The sequence below is a fragment of the Eretmochelys imbricata genome, chromosome 3 (assembly GCF_965152235.1).
Source record: "Eretmochelys imbricata isolate rEreImb1 chromosome 3, rEreImb1.hap1, whole genome shotgun sequence".
Taxonomy (NCBI): Eukaryota; Metazoa; Chordata; order Testudines; family Cheloniidae; genus Eretmochelys; species Eretmochelys imbricata.
The window spans coordinates 308,003-320,282 of NC_135574.1; the positions used below are offsets into that span (position 1 = coordinate 308,003).

General features: G+C 58.1%; 1 protein-coding gene across 1 annotated transcript in view; it reads right to left on the reverse strand.

The window, feature by feature from the left end:
- Positions 1 to 10,919: 10,919 nt before the first annotated feature.
- The window catches only part of GCKR (glucokinase regulator), a 41,868-nt gene continuing 40,507 nt past the window's right edge, over positions 10,920 to 12,280 (reverse strand). Inside the window, exons 18-19 of the mRNA XM_077811446.1 lie at positions 11,585 to 11,719; positions 10,920 to 11,087 (exon numbers count right to left, since the gene is read on the reverse strand). Of these exons, the coding sequence (XP_077667572.1) occupies positions 10,920 to 11,087; positions 11,585 to 11,719 (303 nt within the window). The remainder of the gene's footprint in view (positions 11,088 to 11,584; positions 11,720 to 12,280) is intronic.

The following is a 12,280-nucleotide window of genomic DNA, read 5'->3' on the forward strand; positions in this document are numbered from 1 at the left end:
ATCTAGTTAGCTTAATAAAGAGAAGGTTAAGGGGTGACTTGGTTACAGTCCGTAAGTACCTGTATAGGGAACAAATATTTGATAATGAGCTCTTCAGTCTAGCAGAGAAAGGTCTAACACAAGCCCATGGCTGGAAGTTATAGCTGGACAAATTCAGACCTAAGTAAGTAGACCTTGGAAGTAAGGCGTAAATTTTTAACTGTGAGAGGGATTAACCATTGGAACAGTTCACCAAGAGTTGTGGTGAATTCTCCATCACTGACAATTTTTCAGTCAACATTGGATGTTTTTCTAAAAGCTCTGCTCTAGGATTGATTTGAGGGAAGTTCTCTGGCCTGTGTTATACAGGAGGTCAGACTAGAATGATCACAATGGACCCTTCTGGCCTTGGGATCTATGACTTCTGCTGTGATTATGGCCGAGCAGCTACTAGTGTGACTGTGTCCTGTTAAACAGGGCATCATTAACTCAGATGCTGCTTAAATGGGATGCTGTGCAGCCTGAAAAATCTCAGTGAAGGAGCCAAGGTCTCAGAGATGCTGCTCTTGGCCTGGCTCCCTGCGCTGCTGCACACAGCCTGCTCTTCCCAGGGTAGCACACGGGTTTGTCTTCCTCCATCACCTCTCTCCTCTCATCTCCCTGCTTTGGGTTAATTTCCCCCTAGCTTTTCCTACCCTCACATCCAACCCCACTCATTAACAAACCCCACATCTCCTCCTCTCCTCCACGCATCCAACCCCACTTGCTCTGACATTCCCCACTCCTCCCACCTCCATGCTCCTGATCCCTCCCCCCATGCACCTGACCCTCCCCTGTAATAGTACAGCTCACTAAAGAAGTGACAAGAGACTACTTTGTAGTACATGGACCAAATCAGTCAAATGGACTCACAATTAAAGGCGATTGAATCGCAATTCCAAATGCAATGAAAGCAAAAATCCTAAACCTCATCCATGAAGGACATCAAAGACTGAATGCCGTGACTGAATGCACCAACCAATCAATGTGGTGACCAGGCCTCAGTATGGACAAAGTATTTGCATATGAATGTTACAGAACTAACAGACCAACACAACACAACACCATCTTTGCCAGCCACACCTTGGTAGAGACTAGCTGCAGATTTACACAGAGTCAGAGTACATTGTTATCTGGTTGGAGTGGACTATTTTTCCAGACATATAGAAATAATGTGTTTGACAGATATAGCAGGTTGCAGTGTAGCGAGAAACTGAAGTCCACTTTTGCTCATTTCACTATTCTTGAACAACTAGTGATGGACAATGGACCACAATTCACTGCACCGGAATCTAAGTCATTCTGAATGAAAAATTGTTTTAATCATTTTACTAGCAGCCCACATGTAAATGGAGAGGCTGAGTGAGCTGTACAGAGAGCTAAGAAAATCCTACAGCCAGATGATCCATTCCTTGCTCTTCTGAGGTACAGATCAACACATAGCGGCTAGTGGATATAGTCCAGAACAACCAACGCCTGATGGGAAGACAACTCAGAACTACGTTCCAACTTTGGCCCTCAGTGTACCTACAAAGTGGCCAGACATAAAGAGAGCAACCAAATAGGATAAAAAGAACTTATGAATGCCTTTACAACAGACATCTCTCAGAGAGCTGCTGGATCTAGAAGGTTGGTGACCATGTTTGTGTCAAACAAGATGGGGAGAAAGGCTGGACAACTCCAGCTGTCATAAAGAAAAACAATTAATTGGACAGATCATATGTGCTCAAGACTAATAGTGGAGAGTTCAACAGAAACCATCAACATCTTCAGTTCGTTCCTCAGACAGAACAATCAAGAGAGACAACTCTGCAGAAGATTGCAAACCTGCCAGAGACAGTCGGTGCAACAAATGGATAGCCAGAGGGCCAAGTTGTTATGCGTTTGGGTTATGTAATTAGAAAAAAACACTATGATTCACAGACATTTAATAGACTGATACATACTGAAATTTAAAGAAAGCATTACAGTGTGCATTTTGTAAATGGTGGGAATGTGACACTTAATGGAGGAGAGGGAATGGAATTAGCCTGTATTATACAGTTCAGCCACGAGGTGACAGTGACCGGAGCTAGCCAGCAGAGCATTAAAGGGTCTTTTGGAAGACACATCGCTGGCATCCCTCTGTCTCTCTAAAGGAGGCTGTAGCCAGTCCATATCTGGGACAAAAGCCTGACCTGCTTGGAGCAGCCCTGCAACCTACCAGGTACAAGAAGCACATGACACCTCCCACACCTCCACACACACTGCCATGTGCCCAACCCCCTCACCCCATGTGACTGCCCTTCCCCACTGCCACGTGCCAACCCCACGCACACACCCAACCCACTCCACCTCCACGTGCTCAACCGCCACCCTCCACGTGCTCAACCCCCCTCCACACACACACCCAACCCCTCCACCTCCACGTGCTCAACCCCCCTCCACACACACACCCAACCCCTCCACCTCCACGTGCTCAAACCCCCCCCACACACACCCAACCCCTCCACGTGCTCAACTCCCCCCCACACACACCCAACCCCTCCACCTCCACGTGCTCAAAACCCCCCACACACACCCAACCCCTCCAACTCCACGTGCTCAACCGCCACCCTCCACATGCTCAACCCCCCTCCACACACACACCCAACCCCTCCACCTCCACGTCCTCAAACCCCCCCCACACCCAACCCCTCCACGTGCTCAACCCCCCCCACACACACCCAACCCCTCCACCTCCACGTGCTCAAAACCCCCCCCCCACACCCAACCCCTTCACCTCCACGTGCTCAAACCTGCCAACTCCACGTGCTCAACCCCCACCCTCCACGTGCTCAACCCCCCTCCACACACACACCCCACCCCTCCACCTCCACGTGCTCAACCCCCCTCCACACACACCCAGCCCCTCCACCTCCACGTGCTCAAACCCCCCCCCACACACCCAACCCCTCCACCTCCACGTGCTCAAACCCCCCCACACACACCCAACCCCTCCACCTCCACGTTCTCAACCCCCCTCCAAACACACCGAACCCCTCCACGTCCATGTGCTCAACCCCCCCACACACACCCAACCCCTCCACCTCCACGTGCTGAAACCCCCCCCACACACACCCAACCCCTCCACCTCCACATGCTCAAACACCCCCACACACAGCCAACCCCTCCACCTCCACGTGCTCAAAACCCCCCACACACAGCCAACCCCTCCACCTCCACGTGCTCAAAACCCCCCACACACAGCCAACCCCTCCACCTCCACGTGCTCAAACCCCCCCACACACAGCCAACCCCTCCACCTCCACGTGCTCAAACCCCCCCACACACAGCCAACCCCTCCACCTCCACGTGCTCAAACCCCCCCACACACAGCCAACCCCTCCACCTCCACGTGCTCAAACCCCCCCACACACAGCCAACCCCTCCACCTCCACGTGCTCAAACCCCCCCACACACAGCCAACCCCTCCACCTCCACGTGCTCAAACCCCCCCACACACACCCAACCCCTCCACCTCCACGTGCTCAAACCCCCCCACACACACCCAACCCCTCCACCTCCACGTGCTCAAACCCCCCCACACACACCCAACCCCTCCACCTCCACGTGCTCAAACCCCCCCACACACACCCAACCCCTCCACCTCCACATGCTCAACCCCCTCCAACTGCACGTGCTCAACCCCCACCCTCCACGTGCTCAACCCCCCTCCACACACACGCCCAACCCCTGCACCTCCACGTGCTCAAACCCCCCCACACATACCCAACCCCTCCACCTCCACGTACTCAAACCCCCCCCCACACACCCAACCCCTCCACCTCCACGTGCTCAAACCCCCCCCCCACACACCCAACCCCTCCACCTCCACGTGCTCAAACCCCCCCCCACACACCCAACCCCTCCACCTCCACGTGCTCAACCCCCCCCATACACCCAACCCCTCCACCTCCACGTGCTCAAACCCCCCCCACCTCCACGCGCTCAAACCCCCCCCCCACACACAACCAACCCCTCCACCTCCACGTGCTCAAACCCCCCCACACACACCCAACCCCTCCACTTCCACGTGGTCAAACTCCCTCCACACACACTCAACCTCTCCACCTCCACGTGCTCAACCCCCCCCCACACACACAACCCCTCCACCTCCACGTGCTCAAACCCCCCCACACACACCCAACCCCTCCACCTCCACGTGCTCAACCCCCCTCCAAACACACCCAACCCCTCCACCTCCACGTGCTCAAACCCCCTCCAAACACACCCAACCCCTCCACCTCCACGTGCTCAAACCCCCTCCAAACACACCCAACCCCTCCACCTCCACGTGCTCAACCCCCCTCCAAACACACCCAACCCCTCCACCTCCACGTGCTCAACCACCCCCCCACACCCAACCCCTCCACATCCACGTATTCAAACCCCCCCACACACACCCAACCCCTCCACCTCCACGTGCTCAACCCCCCCACACACCCAACCCCTCCACCTCCACATGCTCAACCCCCCCACACAAACCCAACCCCTCCACCTCCACATGCTCAACCCCCCCACACAAACCCAACCCCTCCGCCTCCACGCGCTCAACCCCCCCCAAACTCACCCAACCCCTCCACCTCCACGTGCTCAACCCCCCTCCAAACACACCCAACCCCTCCACCTCCACGTGCTCAACCCCCCTCCAAACACACCCAACCCCTCCACCTCCACGTGCTCAAACTCCCCGCCACACACCCAACCCCTCCACCTCCACGTGCTCAACCCCCCTCCAAACACACCCAACCCCTCCACCTCCACGTACTCAACCCCCCCACACACACCCAACCCCTCCACCTCCATGTGCTCAACCCCCCCTCCAAACACACCCAACCCCTCCACCTCCACGTGCTCAACCCCCCCCACACCCAACCCCTCCACCTCCACGTGCTCAAACCCCCCTCCAAACACACCCAACCCCTCCACCTCCACGTGCTCAACCCCCCCCACACCCAACCCCTCCACCTCCACGTGCTCAAACCCCCCTCCAAACACACCCAACCCCTCCACCTCCACGTGCTCAACCCCCCCCCACACCCAACCCCTCCACCTCCACGTGCTCAACCCCCCCCCACACCCAACCCCTCCACCTCCACGTGCTCAAACCCCCCTCCAAACACACCCAACCCCTCCGCCTCCACGTGCTCAAACCCCCCGCACACCCAACCCCTCCACCGCCACGTGCTCAACCCCCCGCACACACCCAGCCAACCCCTCCGCCTCCACGTGCTCAACCCTCCCCACACACACCCAACCCCTCCGCCTCCACGTGCTCAAGTACCCCCCCAACACCCAGCCCCTCCACCTCCACGTGCTGAAACCCCCCCCACACACCCAACCCCTCCACTTCCACGTCCTCAAACCCCGCCACACACCCACCCAACCCCTCCACCTCCACATGCTCAACCCTCCCCACACACACCCAACCCCTCCACCGCCACGTGCTCAAACCCCCGCACACACTCAGCCAACCCGTCCGCCTCCACGTGCTCAACCCTCTCCACACACACCCAACCCCTCCGCCTCCACGTGCTCAAGCACCCACCCAACACCCAACCCCTCCACCTCCACGTGCTCAACCACCCCCCCACACCCAACCCCTCCACATCCACGTATTCAAACCCCCCCACACACACCCAACCCCTCCACCTCCACGTGCTCAACCCCCCCACACATCCAACCCCTCCACCTCCACGTGCTCAACCCCCACACACACCCAACCCCTCCACCTCCACGTGCTCAACCACCCCCCACACCCAACCCCTCCACATCCACGTATTCAAACCCCCCCACACACACCCAACCCCTCCACCTCCACGTGCTCAACCCCCCCACACCCAACCCCTCCACCTCCACGTGATCAAACCCCCACACACACACCGAACCCCTCCACGTGCTCAAACCCCCCCACACACACCCAACCCCTCCACCTGCACGTGGTCAAACTCCCTCCACACACACTCAGCCCCTCCACCTCCACGTGCTCAACCCCCCCACACATCCAACCCCTCCACCTCCACATGCTCAAACCCCCCCACACACCCAACCCCTCCACCTCCACGTGGTCAAACTCCCTCCATACACACTCAACCTCTCCACCTCCACATGCTCAACCCCCCCCCCCACACCCAACTCCTCCACCTCCACGTGCTCAAACCCCCCCCACACACCCAACCCCTCCACGTGCTCAAACCCCCCCCCCACACCCAACCCCTCCACCTCCACGTGCTCAACCCCCCACACACACACACCCAACTGCTGCGCCTCCACGTGCTCAACCCCCCCACACACACCCGACCCCTCCACCTCCACGTGCTCAAACCCCCTCCACACACACCCGACCCCTCCACCTACACGTGGTCAAACTCCCTCCACACACACTCAACCCCTCCACCTCCACGTGCTCAACCCCCCCACACATCCAATCCCTCCGCCTCCATGCACTCAGACCCCCCACCACACACCCAACCCCTCCGCCTCCACGTGTTCAAATCCCCCCACACACACCCAACCCCTCCACCTGCACGTGGTCAAACTCCCTCCACACACACTCAACCCCTCCACCTCCACGTGCTCTACCCCCCCACACATCCAACCTCTCCACCTCCACGTGCTCAACCCCCCCCCCACACCCAACCCCTCCAACTCCACGTTCTCAAACCCCCCCCACACACCCAACCCCTCCACCTCCACGTGCTCAAACCCACCCCAAACACACCCAACCCCTCCGCCTCCACGTGCTCAAACCCCCTCCACACACACCCAACCCCTCCACCTCTACGTGCTCAAACCCCCTCCAAACACACCCAACCCCTCCACCTCCACGTACTCAACCCCCCCACACACACCCAACCACTCCACCTCCACGTGCTCAAACCCCATCCAAATACACCCAACCCCTCCACCTCCACGTGCTCAAACCCCCCAAAACACACCCAACCCCTCTGCCTCCACGTGCTCAACCCCCCCCACACACACCCAACCCCTCCACCTCCACGTCCTCAAACCCCCCAAAACACACCCAACCCCTCCACCTCCACGTGCTCAAACCCCCTCCACACACACCCGACCCCTCCACCTACACGTGGTCAAACTCCCTCCACACACACTCAACCCCTCCACCTCCACGTGCTCAACCCCCCCCCCATCCAATCCCTCCGCCTCCATGCGCTCAAACCCCCCACCACACACCCAACCCCTCCACCTCCACATGCTCAACCCCCCGCACACACCCAACCCCTCCACCTCCACGTGCTCAACCCCCCGCACAGACCCACCCAACCCCTCCGCCTCGACGTGCTCAACCCTCCCCACACACACCCAACCCCTCCGCCTCGACGTGCTCAACCCTCCCCACACACACCCAACCCCTCCACCTCCACGTGCTCAACCCCCCCACACACACCCAACCCCTCCACCTCCACGTGCTCAACCCCCCCACACACACCCAACCCCTCCGCCTCCACGTGCTCAACCCCCCGCACAGACCCACCCAACCCTCCCCACACACACCCAACCCCTCCGCCTCCACGTGCTCAACCACCCCCCCACACCCAACCCCTCCACCTCCACGTGCTCAAACCCCCACACACACACCCAACCCCTCCACCTGCACGTGGTCAAACTCCCTCCACACACACTCAACCCCTCCACCTCCACGTGCTCAACCCCCCCACACATCCAACCCCTCCACCTCCACATGCTCAAACGCCCCCACACACCCAACCCCTCCACCTCTACGTGCTCACCCACACACACACCGAACCCCCCCACACACATGCTCAGCACCGCCACACACACCCAACCCCTCCACCTCCACGTACTCAAACCCCCTCCAAACACACCCAACCCCTCCACCTCCACGTACTCAACCCCCCCACACACACCCAACCACTCCACCTCCACGTGCTCAAACCCCATCCAAATACACCCAACCCCTCCACCTCCATGTGCTCAAACCCCCCACACACACACCCAACCCCTCCACCTCCACGTGCTCAAACCCCCACACACACACCCAACCCCTCCACCTCCACGTGCTCAACCCCCACACACACACCCAACCCCTCCACCTCCACGTTCTCAAACCCCCCCACACAAACCCAACCCCTCCACCTCCACGTGCTCAAACCCCGCCACACACACCCAACACCTCCACCTCCACGTGCTCAACCCTCCCCCACACACCCAGCCCTTCTACATGCTCAACTCCCCCACACAAACCAAACCCCTCCGCCTCCACGTGCTCAATCCCCCCCCCACACCCAACCCCTCCACCTCCACGTGGTCAACCCCCCCCACACCCAACCCCTCCTCCTCCACATGCTCAACCCCCCCCACACACAGACCCAACCCCTCCACCTCAACATGCTCAAACCCCCTCCACACACACCCAACCACTCCACCTGCTCAACCCCCCACCACACCTCCATGTGCTCAAACCCCCTCCACAACCAACCCCCCCAACCTCCATGTGCTCAAAGCCCCTCCACACCCAACCCTTCCACCTCCACATGCATAAACCCCCTCTGCTTCCATGCACCCAACCGGACTCAGCACTAACCCCACTTGCTTTTACAGGCTTGACCCTCCACTTCCACATGCGTGACCCCCCCACATGCCCAACCCCCCCCGCCTGAGCCCCCAACCTCCATGCACCCACCTCTCCTTCACCCCATGCCTGATCTCAGTCTTCACATGCCCAACCCCCTACCTCCATGTGCCCGATCCCTCTTTCCCCTACACACCTAACCCATCTCCATGTGCCCAATCACCTCCCAGCTCCATGCACCTATCCCCTCACTTCCACATGCCTGCCTCTCCCATGGACCTGCCATCCTCTTTCCCCAGGCCTGCCCTCACTCCTTCTTACATACCCAGCTGCCCCAGTGCCACACATCCAGCACCGCCTCTTCATGCACCCTGACTCCCTCAAATGCCCAACACCCCCTCCCCACATGCTCTCTCAGGCCCAATATCCCCCCGCTTCCATGTTCCTGAGCACTCCTCCACCTCACCCTGACCCCACTCGCTCCAACACACCCAAGTGATGATGATGATGATGAACAGTAATGTGTGTGGCTCGGCAGGTGCATGCTGGGCCTGAGTGGTTTGACATCTGTGGGCCAGACCTGGCTACGAGGTGGCTGCTCTGTGCCTTGCTGCTGGCAGAGTCTGGCCAGGGAGCCACAGGACCATCAGGTCAGCAGAGGGGGTGGGAGTTGACTTAGCAGTTAGAACAAACCCCCCTTCATGATAATGTGGGCTGGGACCAGGATCCCTGCTACTACGCTGGCCTGTTTCTGCCCCTAGGGAGTGTTAGCATTCAGAATAAGCTAGAGCCGCCTGCAGGCCCCAGGGTTGGGAATTGCAGAGGTGAATCTTAGCTACAGCCAACGCTCTGGCCCTCAGTCTATACTGATCAGGTGGTGCAGAGCAGCCAGAATGCTAGGTTGCCGAATGCTAAAGAGGAGGCGGCCCTCATAGCAGGGGCTCCGCAGGCCCTGCGGCAAGGGGAAAGGTTATTCTATGCCATGCTGGCTACAAGCCCAGGAATGTACTGACTGCCCAGCCCGGCCAGAAAGCTCAGTTCTGCTGCCTGAGAATTGCGCCATAATCTTGTTCTTCTCAGAGTGCAGCCAAACCGAGTTTGGAGATGCAGGGATGGCGTGACAGCACTAGGAGGGAGATGATTACAAAGTCAAGGACAATGCCCACCACAGTTCCTGTCTGTCAGTGTCCTGGTAATGTGATGCCTAAAGCAAAGGCAAGGGGTGCCCCCACAGCTTTAGAACACAGGACTGTTGCAAGGCAAGTTCCTCACATCGAACCTCCAGCTCCAACATCCATCATCCCACCTCCAGAGATAATGCAACAAAGGAGATTGCCATGGCAGGGGTGTGTGGAAGCTGCTGGACACAGGGACAAATACAAGGGTTTTTGACAGCCCTGGCCCTCCGGCCACTCAGTGAATAACTGCCACAATGCAGACACCCCTTCCCCTCCAGCCCCTACTGGCAGGGTGGGGCTGTGCCTAGGCCCTGACAGACAGGCCCTGGGGGCTGTTGGCAATCAGTACGGTTTGGAACGGGTGGGCACACATACCCTCTGCTGCCAGCTCTGGTCTTGCACAAGCTGGGGAGATGCCCATGAGCCCCTCATAGCTGAGCTGACAGCACAGACAGCTGGGCAAACAGAACAGTTTATTTAAAAAAAGAAGAACAAACAAAAGCAATGAAGAGACAACAGCAGAGATCACAGCATGACCCCCCCAATCACACATCCCCCCTGCAGGGCTCACAGGGTGACTCAGCCCTCCCACCTCCCAGGAGATCACAGAACACAAGGTGACAACATCCAGCCCCACCAGCCCCACACGTACAACCCACCCCATGCTCTGGGGATTACAGAACAACTTCCCTCAGGAGCTCATATCACAGAGTGACTCTTCCTCCTCCCCGAACAGAGAGAACAGCTGACCTGCTCAAAGGCTTACAGTGCACCCCACACCCTGATTCCCCAGGGTAAACTGATACCCCCCCGACCCCATCCATCAGAGATTAGCTCACCCAGAACAATCCAGACCCCTGGGGAGCACATGATCCTCCGAAGAAATTCAGGCTCTTAGAGAACACAAGACTCCCACCTCCAGGTAATGTCCCCTCCCACCAGGAGCTAACAGGAGAGCCCATGGCACTTGGCCTCCCATCTAGGCAGGTGCTGCTCGTGTTCACCAGATCCCAGCTGCTGCTCTTGTTCAGGGAGTTGGCTTCTCTCCCTGCCTGGAAGACAGCCCACACTGCTGGATCTGTACAGAAGTTAACGATGCTAGGCCCTTCCCTCCCCACATAGTCCCCTTAGTGGATGGGTGCTGCCTCCTACATGCTCCTGCCTGTGGAGTCTGATTTGTCTGCACCCCGTTTGCGCCCCGGAGCATTCAGTGAGGACTCAATGGCTGCTCGGATGGATGGGGAGGTGTCAAGCCGCAGCTGAGCCTCCTGCACTGAGCAGTTCCGCAGCAGGCACAGAAGGGCTGTGGGGACAACCTGGGAGATAAGAGGAGACAGTGTCAGAATCAGGCAGGGGGAGCGCTCACCAGCTCATTTCCCCACCAGCTCAGCCAGTTGCACAGGCCCTGGTGTGCAGGTGCTAAGGGGAGCACCACCTGCTAGGGATTTGGGGGCATCAGCACCCCACTTGTCTACTTAATGCATCTGGGGTGGCCTCCCCCCTTCCAGGGGGAAACCTGCCTGCTGGTGCCTCCCGAGAGCCTCACCCCTCTGCAAGGGGAAGCCCCAGCACTCATGATGGTTTTTGGAAGGTGGCTCCCAATCTTCGCCCCACACCAACCACCTGAAATTCTGTCTCCTGCCTTCGAAAGCTGTTGCTGCATGTCCCTGTGCTGGTGTTACAGGTGCCAGAGTTTGCACCAGACCCATCGAGACGCACATCTGAGCAGACTGGAGCCAGTGGGCTGGGGCCCCACCGTGCATGACACCATGAGGTGGGGTGCTGAGGAGAGACAGGGCATGGGCCTTGTTACCTTCTTCTTCTCCTTTGCTATTGCAATATGTTTGGAGATCTCTGTATTGCGAATGTCATCTGAGAGCACCTCAGCGTCATATATGGTCTGCAGCAGGCCCTCCAGGCACCTGGCCTGGGAGTGCCCCGTGAACCGCTGTGGGGAGAGCATGCCAGTCAGAGCAGGGACAGAGACCAGATTCCATTTCAGCGCAGCTCAGGAATGGTGCTGGAGTGGCTCTCATAAGGCTCAGCAAGCGGCATTTGCAGAGCCCTGTACACTGATCCTGAGCAGGCCAGGGAACCAGGGGGAGTGGTAAGTAACACTGAGAAGAGGACTATGACAGCCAGAATGGCTGGGAAGCAAGGCTGGCTCCTGTCTGCTCCAAATCTACATGGCTTTGCTGGGGGATGGACAAACTCAGAGTTGTGTATGACATCAGAGATGACAGCCCCAGCCAGGGTTGGGTGAATGGGGGTGTCATAAATATAAAAGGGAAGGGTAACAACCTTTACGTATGCAGTAATATAAAAAAGGGGGGGGGGAAGAGGCTTTGTTTTTGTGCTCTGTGTGTGTTCTCTCCAAGACAGAGAGAGAGACCAAGCAAGTAATCCAGCTCCTACTGAAATGATACATCTAATATTACAAAAATAGTAAGTAATAGCAAGGAATGCGTTACATTATCTTTTGTTTTAGCTTGTGAATTTTCCCTATGCT